Source organism: Erithacus rubecula, assembly GCF_903797595.1.
Source record: "Erithacus rubecula genome assembly, chromosome: 4".
Lineage (NCBI taxonomy): Eukaryota > Metazoa > Chordata > Aves > Passeriformes > Muscicapidae > Erithacus > Erithacus rubecula.
The window spans coordinates 67386435-67404232 of record NC_136686.1 but is presented as its reverse complement, the minus strand read 5'-3'; the positions used below and the strand labels follow the sequence as shown (position 1 = coordinate 67404232).

The window sequence follows — 17798 nt, the reverse complement described above, 5'->3', positions numbered from 1 at the left end:
TGCTCCAGCCAGGGCAGGAGCCAAGCCTTTCCTACCCAGAGAAAAACTGACATTTGGGACACCAAAGCAGCCCTTACCCATTGGATTCCAGAGGACAAAAGCTACCAGAATCATTCTTTAACAAGACCACTTCACCTGGACTGCTACACCCTGACTAGCAGAGTGTCAGGTTGTATTCTGACTCTTTTTTTTTTCTTTTGTACCATTGCACGTATTTTATTTTTCTCTCTTTTTTCCCCCCCATATTAAATTATACTTTTAATTTGGAGTCTCCCACTGGTTTTTGCTCTCAAACCAGTGCTCTGGGCTGTACCTGTAGGCCAGGGTGCAGGTGTCCTTGTACTCCTGCAGCTTCACACACACCATGTTGAGGAACTGGTCTGAGTAGGCGCTCAGGTCGTGCATCAGGTTCATCAGGTCCTGCACTGTCTTCTCCACGATCACTGTGCTCTGGGGAGGGGACACAAGCCCAGCTGTGAGCAGCAGCTCAGTGAGGATTTATCTCAGCCCTCTCCTGCTTTGCTGATTGTTGTCACAGGTGTAAATGTGAAGCTGTTGCTCCCCCAGGGCTCCTGTGAGGATGAAATGAGGGGAAGGAACAAACTGGGCAAGAAAAGGAGGAAAGTGGTTTAAGGGTTTGAGTATCAGCTCGGGAAGTTTGGATTTCTGAGCCCCTTCCTGCAGTTCACCAGGTCTTTCCTTCATTAGGTGAAGCCTGAAAAGGTAAAAATGTGGTTTTTAAAGGTACACACAACCCAAAGTGCTGCTCCATATCCTATAAATCCTGGAATTTCTGAGGTTGGAAGAGATTTCCCAGACCAATCTTTGATCAATCTCCACCCCAAGGAGAACCACTAAACAAATGAGCAGGTTTGGTTTCCTCCAGCCTGCAGCAGGTACCATATCTCCAACAATGTCCAAGATTTCAACAGCTCCATGTGAATTCTGGGATTTCTGAACTCCCTCCCATGGTGACTTGCACAGTTTATATTTATTTTCCCCATTGTGTTTGGTTTTGTTACTGCAAACAGGACAAAGGGCAGGTGATGGAGGTCCCAGGTTGATATAAATTGAATTATTAACAGTCTGAGTAAAGGGTTATTCCTGAACTGCAGCAAAGGAAGATATTGAAGCATTTGGGAGCCCTGGTTGATTTGAGAATTTCTGGACTCAAATTATATGGGAGGATCCCAGGATTTGGAAACAGCTCCCCTTCCTCTGTGTTCATCAGGGTGTGAGGAGGAGTTGGTGACTCACAGCAAAATCTTATCAACCTCTAAATCACCACCTTTGCCACATCCCCAGCCCAGCCTGCATCTCCCCTCTGATTTCCTGATTAAAGCACAGCAGCACCTCCCTGACTCCTGATCCTGCTCCTCCAGAGCAACCCTGAGGGACAGGAATTGTTCCTGCTCTGCTCCCTGGCCCTGACTTGGCAAAAAAGCATCTTCCAACCTCATCCTCTTTGGGAACTCTCCCAAATCCCTGGGACAGGGGCTCCCCTGAAGGCTCAGGCAGTGCCTGTGCTGTTCCTGGGATGTTCTTGGCTCCCTGCTGCACTTGGAGAAAGAAAACTCATCCAATTCCATCCCATCCATGGCAGGGACACCTCCCACTGTCCCAGGGTGATCCAAACCCCAATGTCCAGCCTGGCCTGGGACATTCCAGGGATCCAGGGGCAGCCACAGCTGCTCTGGGAATTCCAGTCCAAGATCCCATCCATCCATCCATCCATCCATCCATCCATCCATCCATCCATCCATCCATCCATCCATCCATCCATCCATCCATCCATCCATCCATCCATTCCTGCCCTCTGGCAGTGAGAACCATTCCCTGGGTCCTGTCCCTCCATCCCTTGTCCCCAGTCCCTCTCCAGCTCTCCTGCAGCCCCTCCAGCCCCTGCAATGTGCTGGAAGCTCTCCCTGGATCCTTCCCTTCTCCAGGCTGCCAATTCCCAGCTCTCCACAACCTCCCATTGGATCCATCTCCTCTCCAAGGCATTGATGGATCCAGGGCCTTCCCTTGCAATCTCAGGGAACCATCAAGGCTCTCCCTTCCCTTTTCCTCTCTTTTCCATGCCCACTGTCCATCCAAACCCCTCTGGATGGATGCTGAGTGTCCTGAATCCCAGAATCCTGGGCTGCCTTGGCTGGGAAGGAGCTCAAAGCTCATGGCAGGGACACCTCCAGCATCCCAGGCTGCTCCAATCCTTGCTGGGGCATTGCAGGGATCCAGGGATTCTCTGGCAATGCCAGCCCAGCCAGCAATTCCTGCCCCAATCTCCCCTTCCCCAATTCCCTGGGTCCTGGATTTGCTCCAGCAGCTCCAGCTGTGTCCCCAGCTCTGCAGGTGGGGTCTCACCTGAGCAGAGCCTGATGTGGTTTGAGATTAAAGTCAAGCCCAGGATGGGCTGAGAATTGTGGGGAGGGATCAAAGTCACCACTGATCCCTCAGGAATACAGAAGATAAGAAAATCCTCATGTAGCAACACTGAAGACAAAAGCAATTCCTTTCCTTTTTGTGTGGGTAATCAGATTTTTTTCTTTTCCTCTAGAGTGGTGTTTCCATGGTGTCAAGATCTTCAGGAGCAGGATCTGTCCTGCCAGGAATCCTCCTGGGAACCCTCTTGGGCTGGACACAAAACCACAGGAGAGGGAATCAAACCCGGCCTTGACCCAGCTCATTTCAATTTATTTTTGTAACTCAGCATTTGGAATAAAGCAACCACCTAAAAACTCACCAGTGGGTGTTAAAGCAGAAAGTATTGTGGTTTTTATGGAGTTTTTTTAAATGGTGTTTTCCCCACTTATTTTCCTCAACAACATCAAAATTCCATCAAAGCTCCTGCCAGTATCTTGATTTTAGAATAAACCCTATTAATTTAAAGGAAACACAAAGCTACTTGAATGATTAAAAAAATAATAATAAAAGGGAGGGGGGAAAAAAGGGAATTACCATATGAAAGAAGACACTGCCAGCTATGTAATGGCCATTTCCCTGCCACATCTTAACCTTTCCCAAAGCCCTGCTGCCACCTCTGCAGGTGTCCCTGGGGACACCCTGTCTGAAGAGACATTTGGGATAACTGGAACTCGTTAGCTGGGCCAGGCCTGGAGCTTCTGAAAGTCCCCAAAATGAAAGGCAGCTCACACATTATCCCAGAGCCACAATCCCATTGCCTCTGCCCCATCTGGATTCGTTAACAGCAAAGGGATGTGATCAAAGCTTAATTTTATGGTAAGGCACTTAAAAAAAAAACAAAAAAACCCCCACACTAACAAGGAAACTCATCCAGGGAACAAGATCCAGCCCCTCACACCTGAATCCCAACCCCACACTGAGGGGATGGTTCATTACCCCTCCAGGAAGGTTTTTCAAAGAGGCTGAAGGCTGCTAAAAATAAAAATAAATTCCTCCTATCCCTCAGCTGTGCTGGGGGATGAGGATGAAACAGAGCTGGTTATCAACGCTGTGGGGTTTGTCTTTAATGGGTTTTGCAAATATTTGCTATTTATCCCTTGATTTGCTCCTTATTCCCAGCTGGGCTGGAGCTTCAGGGGATGTAAAGCAGCTCCAGGGCAGGCAGGACTCCAGCTGGGGGTGGCACAGGACAAGCAGACCTGGAGAGGAACTGGAGCACCAGCTCCTTTGGGGTTTTGGGATTCCATCAATTCCTCTGGGATTTCAGCCATTCCTTTGGGGTTCCAGCCATTCCTTTGGGGTTATGGGATTCCACCAATTCCTTTGGGATTTCAGCCATTCCTTTGGGATTCCACCAATTCCTCTGGGATTTCAGCCATTCCTTTGGGATTTCAGCATTCCACCAGTTCCTTTGGGGTTTTGGGATTCCACCAATTCCTTTGGGATTCCACCCATTCTTTTGGGATTTCAGGATTTTACCAATTCCTTTAGGATTTCAGTATTCCACCAGTTCCTTTGGGATTTCAATATTCCACCAATTCCTTTGAGATTCCAGCCATTACTTTGGGATTCCAACATTCCACCAATTCATTTGAGATTTCACCCATTCCTTTGGGATTTCAGCATTGCACCAATTCCTTTGGGATTCCAGTCATTCCTTTGGGATTTCAGCATTTCACCAGTTCCTTTGGGGTTTCAGCATTCCACCAATTCCTTTGGGATTCCAGCCATTCTTTTGGGATTTCAATGTTCAGGCCATTACTCTGGGATTCCAACATGCCATAATTCCTTTGGGATTTCAGCCATTCCTTTGGGGTTTCAGCATTCCACCAATTCCTTTGGGGTTCCAGTCATTCCTTTGGGATTTCACCCATTCTTTTGGGATTTCAGCATTCCAGCCATTCCTTTGGGATTTCACCCATTCTTTTGGGATTTCAGCATTCCAGCCATTCCTTTGGGATTTCACCCATTCTTTTGGGATTTCAGCATTCCAGCCATTCCTTTGGGATTTCACCCATTCCTTTGAGATTTCAGCATTCCAGCCATTCCTTTGGGATTTCACCCATTCCTTTGGGATTCCAGCATTCCACCAATTCCTTTAGAATTTCACCCATTCCTTTGAGATTTCACCAATTCCTTTAGGGTTTCAATATTCCACCAATTCCTTTGGGGTTTCACCCATTCCTTTAGGATGTCAGTATTCCACCCATTCCTTTGGAATTCCACTCATTCCTTTGGGATTCCACCCATTCCTTTGGGATTTCAGCATTCCAGCAATTCCTTTGGGATTTCAGTATTCCACCAATCCCTTTGGGGTTTCAATATTCCACAATTTCCTTTAGAATTTCACCCATTCCTTTGGGATTCCACCCATTCCTCTGGGATTATTGCCCTGTGCCATCCCAGTGGAGAGGGTTTAAAATATCTGGACTAACAGAACACTGGAGGTGAAAGGAGGCAGCTGGGGGGTGTTTTTAAGGGTTCCTTAAAAATGCAGTTTCAGGACAATAAAGGTGATTTTTCAATGAGTCCTTGACACTCAGAAATTCAAACCAACAGCTCAAACCTCCAAAACTTTCAGCTTTTCATAGAATCAGAGAACAATTTGGGCTTTTTCAAGTCCATCCAGTGCCACCTTCCACTATCTCAGTTTATTCCAAGCCCCATCTAACCCAGCCTTGGACTTTTCCAGGGATGGGGAAATGCATAATTTTATTTTCTAGCTCCCTGCTGAGGAGCACTTGGATTAGAGGAATAATCTCAACCCTCTTTTTTTTTTTTTTTAAATTTTTTAAAATTTAAAAAAAAAATTTTTTTTTTTTTTTTTTTGTAGAAATCACAGCTTTTCCCATCCCCTGGGAGGCAGAATCTCCATTCCCTCACTGCATTTCCTTGGGGAAAGCAGACAAAAGATGGGAATATCCTGCTCAGAAATGTCTTCACCAAAACACAGCAGATGGGGGAAGAGACCTTGGCACTGGAAAAGTTGTCCATTATTAGTTGATTATTGCCCATCACAAAATATCTCCTTGAGATGCCTTGGCAGAGGAAGGCACCAGATGAGTGGCTGCCTTAAAGGAGAAGAATTAATAAAGCCTGATCTAATTTTTAAGCTGGAGTTCAGCTGATTTTTAAGCACCAAAAAGAGCCCAGCTGTAATTAAAGCAGGACAGGAGAAAGTTTTCAAATCTCTTCAGGCTCAGTGCTGAGCCACAGCTCTGAATTTGGGACCAATCCCAAAGGACAAAACTTAAATTCCTTAATCTTAAATAGTTGGCCAGGCTCTAGTGAGCTGAAAAATATCAAATATCAGTGCCTTGGAGGGCAATGGGAAAGGGAGATAAAAACTGGGACCTTTTGCCCAAATTTCTCCCAAATACCTCATGAGGCCACTGGAAGAACTCAAAGAGCAGAATTAGAGATGGGAATCATTGAAACCTGAAAAGGAGGAGCCAGGGAGGAAGATTGCCTGGAATTTTGGGATAAATGGCTCTTTAATGCCTCTAAAACAGCCAAAAGTAGCCCTGAGACAGGAGAGGGAATGGGAAGAGTTGGAGCCACCCTGGAGCAGCACTAGCACTAAAATAAAATAGGAAAACAATGAAACAGAGGAGTAAAACCAGCCCTGAAACAACTAAATTCATTTTTTTTTTTAGCTACCAGAGGAGAGAGGAGAGTCCAAATTCCCTCTTGTACTGATCAATGTTTATCCCACAGTGACAACACTGTTATTCCACTTTTCTTTCTGGCACATCCAGGTTTTAGAAAGGGCTGGAGTTTTTTAGAATGAATCAATTCCATTCAAACCTGTTTTTAGCAGCAAAATCTCTTTTTTTTACACTCTCCAATCTGATAGGCTGCTTTCCTCCCTCCCCCAGCCTTTTTCCAGGAAAATCCATTATTCCATATCAGTTGTTACTATGGTTATACTACACCCTATTACAACTTTGCTTCCCAAATGCTACAAGGGATTTTTTCTTTTTCTTTTTTTTTTTTTCTTTTTTTCTTTTTTTTTAAACCATAACTCTGCCTGTTTCAATGCAGGTGATATTTTAATTTTGATGGGATTTTTTATCCTGAGAGGTCCTGAGTGAATTCAAACCATGGATGTGAGCCCAGGATCTGCTGGAATTCTCCTCCCTGCTTTAAATGTGATGTTTGCAGGAGCCAAATGAGTGCACAAACAAGGTCTTGGATAAATCTTATTTACCTGCCACTGTGTGATCCAAAAAAAGCTTTTGCTCCAATGAACTGGAATATTGATGAAGAGCAAAATGTAACTTTGTTTAAAAAAATAAATAAATAGATAACATGAACCATAAAATCTGCTCATTACTGTGGCCATGCAGAAGAATTTCCCTTCCTTTAAACATTCTGTTCAATATTTGGGATTTCAGTGACTGGAACACAAAGTTAACATTTCCTGGGGTCAGCTCTGCAAGAATTCAAAAATCAATCAGCAGCTCTGGAATTCCAAATTCAACCCACAGCTAAAACACTCGTGGTTTTTCTGGAATGTGAGATCCCAAATCCCAAAGCTGGCTCCCTAATTCCTTTGTTTTCCAGTGATCTCTCACATTTTCACTAATTTTGTTTAATTTTGGTCATAATTACAGCCTTTGCACTGGACAGCACCAATCCAGGGGCACAACAACATTTTCTTTTGAGAGCTCAACCTTCCTCAATATTTTTTTTTCCCCAATTTATTTTGGTTTTTCATCATCCAGCTGCTTTTTCTGTGTTCTCTGTATCTTTCCAGGAGCATCACTCAACACTCATATTCACCATCTCCAGCAAGACATTTTTAATAGATAAATATATTTAAAATACTGCTGCTTCCAGACTGGAGAAAAAAACCCCCAAAAATAAATCTCAAAGCACATAAAAATAACACTGATGAGGTGTTTCATTCTCCAAACTGGGCCAGCTGTATGAAAACATTTATTAAAAAGCAGCTCCCAAATGGGCAGCTCTGCTCCTGAGCATCATTAACTCCCTGCTCCACGTTCCATTTGTGCTGCAGCTGCTAATGATGTTCTAGAGCAGGGATGACAAAGGAGAGGCAAAGCTGCCACTCACCACTGGTGAAATCAATTTGTCACCTTGCCACCAGCTCACCTGTGTGAAAAACCTGAGTAAAAGCCACTTCTAGGAATAGTCAGGGATGGGGATGAAAATATCAGGGATTAATTTGTTTTTTTGGTTTTTTTTTTCAGCTGTTGCAACACAAACCAGGCTGGGAATGACTGTGAGTCCCTTTTCCCCCTGCACAAATGTATATTGATTAATAAAAGGGGGAGCCTGGCCTGTGCTGGCACTTTTAAGTGATAAACAGTTCTGCAGCAGTGCAGAGGGTGTATTAAAGGCTAAGAGCTAATGACTTTTCTGGTGGATGGAACACATTAAAAGCAGCAGGAAGCTGCAGCTATTTTATCACCCCACTAATGTCCCTGACAACATTCACTTGGTGGGAGTGAATGGATGGGAATCCATTTGGAGGAGTAAATTAAAATACCTTAAAAAATGCCTTTAATAATAACTCCAGAACTCAGCAGGATCAGAGAAGGGAGAGATACAAAAGACCAATTAAATGATCCCCTCCATTTCCCTGCCAAGGCACTGATATTCCTGATTATTCTCTGGCTGCTGCATCATTCCAGGAGGATTTTGGTGTCTCAAGTGAGGGAATAATGTCAGGGCTGGAAGTTGGGGCTGTCACAAATTTCCCCCCCTGTGTCCAACCAAATTTTCCCATTCCTGCTCCTCTGCACTGCACTGGGAATAAATGAGAGAAAATCCTTGTCCAAGTGATAATTTTCCTATTCCTTGCTTTTAAGGTTTGTGGCAAAGCTGGGTTAGGGATCAAGGATTTATTGGTTTCTCATTTATCCTCACATGGATCCTTCCAGTCCAGCTGGAAGCTACAAAGAGAATTGCCTTGTGTCCTGCAAAATGAAGTCGATTACAAAAGAATCTGTAATTTCACTTATTCTCTTGGTTTAATTTTTTTTGCATCAACAGAAAAACCCCAAACCAAATCCACAAAGCAAATTTTGTATTTTTGCATCCTGGCACAAGCAGGGGTTGAACTGACCAATTTAAGGGTGATTCAGGGGGTATTTGCACATCCCAAAAGGAAAAATCCTGCCTGAAGTGCATCCCCCAAAAAAAGCAGAAACAGGAGAAAACTCAAGGAAGCTGCACTGGTGATTTATTCAACAAATTCAGCCTTGTGCTCAACCCATCAAAGCAGGAGGAGATCACAGCTCTGTCCCTGGATGGCCCCAAAGGATTGTCTGGAAATTCCTCATGCTGCTCCCAGGGTGGTGTTAACATGGGATTCATCACCACAGTGACACCCCAAATCCCTGGAGATGTGGGTGACAGTGGGAGCTGGGAGAGCAGGCAGCACCAGCCTTTGATTCCTGCCAGAGAAACAGGAATTACAAGAGATCCCTGGGATGGGTGCAAAATTGGAACATTTTTAAACCAAATTTTTTTCTCCTTCTGTTGTATTTTCTGACCTGGTGACAGATCTAAGGGTGGGGCCATTCCCAAAGGAAGATGATTCCAAGGATGAGCCATGGTGTGAGGATTCAAAAATAAATCAGATCTGTAATTTCAAATTCACAGAGCTAAAACACTCATGGTTTTTCTGGAATTGAGAGGCTGGAGAGGAGGCACAAGGAGGGGCTGTGGGTGAATGGGGATTTCCATATTTGTTAAATTTGAGATAAACCTGTGCTCCAGATTTCACTGTGAGGAAAAACTTCCTTAGAGAGATTTAATAGAATCATGGAATGGTTTGGGTGGGAAGGGACCTTCAGGATCTTCCATTTCAACCCCTTTCCATGGCAGGGACACCTCCCACTGTCCCAAGTGATCCAAACCCCAGTGTCCAACCTGCCCTTGGACATTCCAGGGATTCTCTGGGAATTCCAGCCCAGCCAGGAATTCCTAATTCCAATCCCTGCCCTCTGACAGTGGGAGCCATTCCCTGTTCCTGTCCCTCCATCCCTTGCAGTAAAGATAAATCCTGAATCTCACATCAAGGACTCCTTTGCTTCCTTCAGATCCCAAATATTTTTATCACGATTTTCCCAAATACCTGCCCAAAAAAATCAAACCAAAACGAAGCAAAAAATTATTCTTACAGTTTCCTACACTAAGCACTGATTATTTCCACTCCCTGAGCTGCTGGAAAGAAATAAAAATACCTAAAGGAACTATTCAGCATTTCAGCACCCTAGCTCAGGATTCCTGTCACCACAAAGCCCCACTCCCAAAATCCAGCAAAAGTGCAGCATGGAAGTTGTCTTTCCCTCCCAAAAAAACACATTTTAGGAGGAAAAAAATAATTAAAGACATCAGATTGGGGTGTGAATTTTGGGAGATGTCTGATAAGGGCTGTTCAATCCCCAACCAGTGCCATAAGGAGCAATCTGCTGGAAAATGGGCTGGAGGAGCCATGGACCTTCCCTTCCCACATAGAACTCCCTTTCCATTAAAATAAAAATTTAAAAAACATAAAATAATAAAATTACAGTTTCCTTCATGCACACAAAGCTGTTAGTATTTCTTTTTTAATTTCTTTTTTTTTTTCTGCTTTTGTGCTGGGATTTTTGCTTTGTGTGATCTGCACTGCAAAATAGGGAAAAGCTTTTCCCTCTCACCATGAAACTCTTGGGGGGTCCCAGGTCTGCTCATCCTGGGGCTGCTCCAGGATTTCCTGGGGAATTCACACCATTCATTAATTAAAATATTTAATTTAAATATCTAAGTACATCAAAATATCTAATATCTAAACATCTTTAATTAAAATATTTAAGGACTTTGTGCCTGGAAAGAAAACTGCTGCAAAGTGTGAAAATCAAGGAAATGCTACAACTCTACAGGAGAGAGCCCTGGCCAGGGCTGTTTGAATTAATTGGGTGCTGGTTAATTAATTAGGTGCTGCCTGAAAAGGTGAAGGAGGAGAGGACTGACAGCTACTGGATGTGTGGAGATGGAATCTGAATTTGGATCTCTCCTGAATTTGAAGTCACTGGAGCAGCACCAGATTTCTTTCAGTGGGAGGGAGATGAGATCCATCCCATTGTGCTGGAGTCAGTGAGTTGGGATCTCTCTGAATTCTTCAGAGAGAAATCAGAGTGAAGGGATTGAATAAATCTTAGAGTGAGTTCTGATGTTTTTAGTGAGTGAAAGGTCTGGATTCCACAGTGGCAGTGAGTGTTCTAGTGAAGGTTGGAACACACTGATATCTTCAGTACAATCTCCAGGCCCACAGTTATAGACAGGATTTAGATATAATAGATTTATAGTCAGAATATTGCTGATATTTCTTAGATAGAACAGGACAGAGTGTATGTGTAGTGTTATAGGTAACCTGGTGTGCTAAGAAACTGGAATTCTAATAGGTTAAAGAGTGTTGGTCTGAGTTTGTGTCTTAGCTTGGAAAAATCCTATATAACAGTATAGATTGGAAGAGTTGGTGCTTTTAGCTATTCAGCTTTTAGCCATTGTTGCTTTCAGCCATTCACTTATTGCTGCTGCTTTACCATTGCCTTTTGAGACTGATGTGCTTTGTAATAAATAACCTTTTTACCTATTAGCTGCTTAACTTATTTTAAGATTACCTGATGAACTATGAGCCTCAGAGCCTGGGAGAGAGATGCCACAGAGCACCCTGGGGGTGACAGAACCCCCACAGCAGATTCCACATCTGGCGCCCGTGTGAGGATCGAACTCAAGCTAACGACCTAAAAAACGTCTAAATAATATCAATCAGTGGAGCAGGAAGGGACAGAAGGAGATGTTGTCACTCAGCTGCACCCACTCCTCTCCCTGACAGAGCCACCTCCCCTTCCCAGCAGCCAGAATATCTCCAGAGTCCTCCCAGGCAGTTCTGGATGGGGCAAGGAACTCTCTATTTTACTCCCTGGCACTAAGGGGGATTGTCCCGTGGATAAATCCACCCAGGGATTCAGTGGGAAAGGCCAGAGAGCCAAACTTGGCTGGGATGGAGCCATCCACACAAAACATTCATCATTTAACCAAGCAGCAGCTCTTCCAAACCCAGCAGGGTCCTGCTGGGAAATGGGAATTAGCACGGAGCGGAGATCGTTTGTCTCTGGAATGTTGTCACTTCTTTTGTCATTTCTTTTGTCATTTCTGTGGATGAATTCCAGGCTTTATTGGGAAGGCAGGTGGCACTCAGGATCACTCATGGGAGAGCCCTTGGAAGGCAGAGAGAGCTGAGGAGAAATTATTCTCCTGTGGATGGAATGGAGGGAATTCATCTCTGATGTTGCTGCAATTAACGGCAGCAAATGTCACTCAGTTCCACACAGAAGGAGCAAACTGGAGTAGCTCAGTTACTACCAGGTTACTACTTGCTCAGGTTTTTGTTTTACACCTATGAAGAAATAATATTTTCCATTTTATCCAGAAAAACACATGGGGAACACGCATTGAACAGTGGAAGTGTTGGAGAAATGGGATAATCATCCTACCTGGGTCTGTAAAGACAATTTGGGTCCATCATTGGGGAAAAAAAAAAAAAAAAAAAAAAAAAAAAAGGAATTTTTGAGGAGGAAAGAGGAATTTTAAATATTCAGTGGTTACTGCAACATGAGGTTAATCTGTATTTACAGATCTTCCACTTCAGCAGCAGGGAGGTGGCTGAGGGATGTGGCTACACCAACTTCCCAAAAGGAATTTCCTGAACTCTCTGCAAGTGAAAATCCAATTAAAAACCCTCCAGAAATTAAATTTTTTTTGGCTAAGCTGCTTTCACAAGCTCCTGTCCCTCAGCAGAACCATGGTGCTGCACAGAGCACCTTGTGTGAAAAATGAGGATTTTCCATCCCATCCTCACCTCCGTGTCCCAGGAGCCATTCCCTGACCAACAGGAACCCAGGAATTCAGAGCTGAGGGTTTAGAGAGAATTCAGGGCAATTCAAGGAGAGTTTTCAGGGTACAAAAGTGAGGTCAGTGCTCAAGGTGCTGCTGAGTACCTCAGTTCCCACAAAAGAAAAGCATCCTGAGCCCTTCCAAACCATCCTTGCTAAGACCACTCTTGGTGAGAAGAACTTGGAAATGGCTTGTGACACACCTGAGTCCTCTGAAAAACAGCTCAGCTTTCTGCTAGATCAATATCAACCTCAAAAAATATTTTATTGGTCCAGTACTTAAGAAAAAGAATAAACTGAAATTCTAGAGCAAGACACAAAGTTTTTGATCAAAAACAAGTTAAGGGACAGCCCAAATTATTCCCACTGAGTTTTTGTTTTCAGGTCCAGCTCCTGCACATTTTGGCAGTTCATATTCCAGAAAAAATGGGTCATGGAATGATTTGGGTTGGAAAGGAAATTAAAGATGATCCAGTTCCCACCCCATTGCCTTGGGAGGGAAACCTTCTACCAGCCCAGATTGCTCCAAGCTGCCCTTGGACACTTCCAGGGATGGAGCATCCCCAACACCTCTGTGCTAACTGGGAGGGCAGGGCTGAATCACATTTTAAATTTTGTGATGGAAAATGACAGAGCAGGAATTCAACAGGGAATGCCCAAATTTGACCTGTCCCTCAACACCATGTTTGACATCACCCCTAAATGATAAAAAATAGAGTTCAACAGAGACAACTCAGTGCCTTGGGCTAAAAACATCCTTGGGGGATGGAATATTTTGCTTTCTTCAATTCCAGGCTTGTTTTTGTTTTAATTGTGTGTGATTTCTGGGGTGCAGCTGAGTGACCAGATCTCCTTCTGTCCTTTCCTGCTCCATTGATTGAGGTTATTTAGATTTTTTTTAGGTCCAATGGGATGGATCTCATCTCCCTCCCACTGAAAGAAATCTGGTGCTGCTCCAGTGACTTCAAATTCAGGAGAGATCCAAATTCAGATTCCATCTCCACACATCCAGTAATTGTCAGTCCTCTCCTCCTTCACCTTTTCCAGCAGCACCTAATTAATTAACCAGCACCCAATTAATTCAAACAGCCCTGGCCAGGGCTCTCTCCTGTAGAGTTGTAGCATTTCCTTGATTTTCACACCTTGCAGCAGTTTTCTTTCCAGGCACAAAGTCCTTAAATAGATGGTTAGATATTAGATATTTAAATGTACTTAGATATTTAAATTAAATATTTTAATTAATGAATGGTGTGAATTCCCCAGGAAATCCTGAGCAGACCTGGGACCCCCCAAGAGTTTCATGGTGAGAGGGAAAAGCTTTTCCCTATTTTGCAGTGCAGATCACACAAAGCAAAGATCCCAGCACAAAAACAGATCATTTGCAAAAAAAAAAAAAAAAAAAAAAAAAAAAAAAAAAATTACTATTCTGACAGCTTTGTGTGCGTGAGAGAAACTATAATATTATTTTATTTAAAATTTTATTTTAATGGAAAATCTCTATTTAGACTAGAACCAGGAGGGGAAAACTTTTAATTTACTGCCCTCCCTCAGTTCTTTCAGCTGTAAATTAGAGTGCTATGAACCTTCCAACCTCAAAATTTATCCACTTCAGGGGAAGATTCCAGAGGCAGGAGGAATATTCCAGTGGAATGACAACATTCCTGAGCTGTTGTTCCTTTTATAAATTCTCCTGTTGACACGTCCCTGCCTCCAAAATCCCAACTGAACAGCTGCTTGTCAGGGAGGGGCAGCCCCTGCCACACTCACATAAAAAAAAGAGCTTTTTACCTTCCCTTTCAACAACAGATTAATGTCTCTTTTGTTCTGCAGAGCTGGGTGTCAGATTTCAAAATGCACTTTTTAAAACGGGTGTAATTAAACCTCTGCCAGAGGAGAGAAATGAGCAGCCAGAAGAGGAATAAAAACATTTTAGAGGGTGCAGAAGCTGGAAGGAACCTCATCCCTCCCTCTCCCCACACAGCTACAATTGCATTCCACAGCGGAGGAGGAAAAAAAAAGAAAAAAACAATTAATTATAAAAATGAACTTTTCCTGGAAAAATGAGCACGTTGTGAAAGGATGACTCCTTTCAACATCACAGCACTTCAAAAGGAGGATGAATTAGTGCTGACAGCTCAATAAAGTGGCCATCAATTATTCAAAATGTGATGGCTCTTCTCATGCAGCACTTGTGATTAGGAAAACATTTCAAAACCTGGGAATGAAGAGTTATTCTTCCTCCATGAAATGGGTCCAGGCTTCAGAATACAAGGGAAGAAAAATATGGGGAAGTTGAATCTCTTGGAACCATCCATCAGGTGCTTCATGTCAGGCTGCTCCAGGCTGGATTTGGGATTTATGGGACAAAAATCCCAAATTTAGGAGTGGAACAAGCAGAGGGAAGGGAAAAATATCTGGGATGGGAGAGGGGAACCCAAATTTCAGCTGATGGGTGCAGAGAGCTCAGGCTTCAAATGAGTATTGGTGAGTTTTGGAACAGAAAATATTAAACTTTCCCTAGGGAAAAGAGAATTATGGAAGAACCAGGATTGCCAGATAAGTTTTTGGGAGTTTTTGATGTCCAAGGCCAGGGCTTGGAGCAGCCTGGGATGGTGGAAGAGTCCCTGCCCATGGATGGGGTGGCACTGGATGAGCTTTGAGGCCCCTTTCTACCCAAACCATGCTGGAATTCCATGGAAAAAAAAAATCCTGGAGGAATGCTGGTGATGGAGCAACACAACCTCCTTTAAATGAAGTTTATCAGATTCCACCTGCCCAGTTCCCTCCTGGAACTGCAGCTCATCCATCACCAAAACAACCCTGGTGAAGGCAAAGCACTGGTTTAAAACTGAAATCTTGGGGGGGAAAAAAAGGAAAAAAATGGAAAACTGGGTGTCACTCACTTGGATCTGTGGCTTCACACTGGATTTTCAGCAGTACCCTTGGGTGAGGAGCTGCTCAGCATCCCAGGGTCCTGCTCTGCTGCCAGGGGTTCTTAATTAGTTTGCAAATGAGATTTAAACAGCAGGAGGGTGGCCAGGCTAAAAGGTTTCTCCTCTGGCCAAGGAACTACCAAGGGCTGGTAAAATGGGGGTTTATGAGAGCAAGGCAGGGCTATTTAAATAATTAAAATAATCAATCAAGGCTGAGGGCAGATATGTGTGGTTTGGTCCCAGCTTCTGAGGAAAAAACGACAGGAAAAGGGAAAAAACGAAAATAAGGTAAATTACAAGGAAGTTTTAGTGGTTTTATGTTGTAGAGAGGTAGAGAAATTATAAAAGAAAAGCATGATAAAATCAGGATTGCTTGCCAAATTAAAGCTAGCCTGTCACTTCTGAGTGCAGATTGAAAGTTCCCAGGAAAAAGTAATCTTGGTAAGAAAGGTTCATTAACAGAACAAACTATTCCTGGGTGAAAAAAACAACTTTACCTGGGTAAACAATGGATTTGTCCCATGAGAATCAGTGAAGAAATAATTCCAGAATAGAGAGATTTGATGGACAAGTAAAATACATTTTACTAACCAACAGAGTAATTGGCAAGGAAAAAATATTAACCAATTAAAGTTGCAGACAAGGTCTATAAAATTAGTTGTGTGAATAAAGAATTTGCATTTTCCTGCATGAAGATGGCTGAGACCTTAAATCCCATCCATGGGCAGGGACATTTTCCACCATCCCAGGGGGATCCAAGTCCTGTCCTGGGCATTTTTAGGGATCCAGGGGCAGCTTCTCTGGGAATTTCCTTCCAGAACTTCCCCACCTTCCCATGAAGAACATGGCAGATTCTTACTGAGGTGAAACAAAACAACTTGCTGCCCTCAGATTGGATCAGAACCAAAACTTTGCACTCAACTTTCAGTGGAAATGCTCCAGGCCAGGTTGGATGGGGCTTGGAAAAATCTGGGACAGTGGAAGATGCTCGTGGCAGCAGGGAAAAAAGACCTTTAAAAGTCCTTTTCAACCCAAAATATCCCATAATTTCATGATTCATCACTGAACAAACAGGGTTATCCAGTTCCTGACCAACTCCAGCTCACAATATCCAGTGATTTCAGGGATGAACAGGATCCAGAGACCTCAAACCCTCCCCTGCAGGTCAGACACCACTCACATCTGTGGGATGCTTTGTGCACTCTCACTTCCCTTCTGCAGATCTGAAGAGGACAAAAATCATTCTGCCTGCCAGGGGCACTGCTTGAAAATGTCCACACACAACTCCCCTGCCCTGGGATGCACTCAAAGTGGAGTTTTAAAAATAAATTGAAGCTCTGACACTCTGTCTAAAGCAACTGCTTTTGTGCAGCTCTGAATTCCTCACATCTGCAGCTGGAAGCTTCCACAAAAAGCAGGAACTGCATTAAATGTCCCCCCCCTCTCTAAAAAAAAGGAAAATTATCTGAATAAATATTGGAAGCAACAGTGAGAGTCAGACTCCCACTGAGAGTCTCTCATTTTAAGCTGAAAAAAGGAGATTTAGCACAAATTCTGCAGTGGGTGGGTTTTATACCCCTTGATATGAAACACATAAACAAGAGCTGAAAACATCTTGGTTGTAACACCATGCCACTGCAAAAAAAAAAAAAAAAAAAAAAGAAATATGAGGCTCAAAACCATTAAAATTGCTTTAAAATTATCCTCGAATGGGAAAAACCCCAATGGATCAGCCATGCCTGCTCCTTAATGGATGCTGCTGGCTGGGAGCCAGCCTGGAAAAATAATTAATTTGTTTACACTCATAAATAATAACATCCAGCCTCCATCAAAGCATGGAGCCATCAGCACTGGTGAGCCATCAAAAGCTGCTGGCTGGGACCATTCTTCTCCTTAATAACCACTCATTTGATGGGAAGAAAACAATTCCAGAAGCTCTCAGGGATGTCTCCTTGGGAAGTCACATGTGAGTGATTCCCTGCATGGAGTGGGTGCTGGGGTAATTAGCACCAGCAAGTCGTTATCCTGCAAAACAGCTGCACTTTTAAAGAATTTTTGGGGTTTTTTTTTTTGGATTTTCAGCTGTTGGAGTTTGGCCAGAAAAGTATCAGCAGCATCATGCACACCATGCTGAGATAAGAGGCTTTGAAGGGATGGAAAATTCCCACTCTGGTGCTCCAGAGAGAAGCAATTTGCATTTTTTTGGAGATGGACCAAGAGGTTTTTTAAGGCCAGTGACCACCTGGGTGGAAAGATTTATCACCTCGTTGAGAACCCTACAAGAACAGGCTGTAAGAAGCACTTGTAGCCTAATTTAGGATCGATTTAAACAATTACAGCCTGAAATTTAATGCTGAATAATTTTGAGACAAATGAGTTTCAGGGTGATTCAGTCGCTCTGGAAAGGGAAAAGAGTTTCAAGTGTTTTACATCTGAGGAGGGAAGAGTGGAAAACAAAGTGGTAAAATGGGATATTTAGAGAGGACAATTTTTTTTTTTTTTAAAGGATAATCTTTGCAGGAATGGGTGA

At 43.4% G+C, this 17798-nt stretch overlaps 1 protein-coding gene across 1 annotated transcript in view; it reads right to left on the bottom strand.

Moving 5' to 3' along the window:
• EXOC4 (exocyst complex component 4) overlaps window positions 1-17798 on the bottom strand; it is a 287466-nt gene that overhangs the window by 49640 nt on the left and 220028 nt on the right. The window contains exon 12 of the mRNA XM_079303974.1: window positions 314-450. Within this exon, the coding sequence (XP_079160100.1) occupies window positions 314-450 (137 nt within the window). The remainder of the gene's footprint in view (window positions 1-313; window positions 451-17798) is intronic.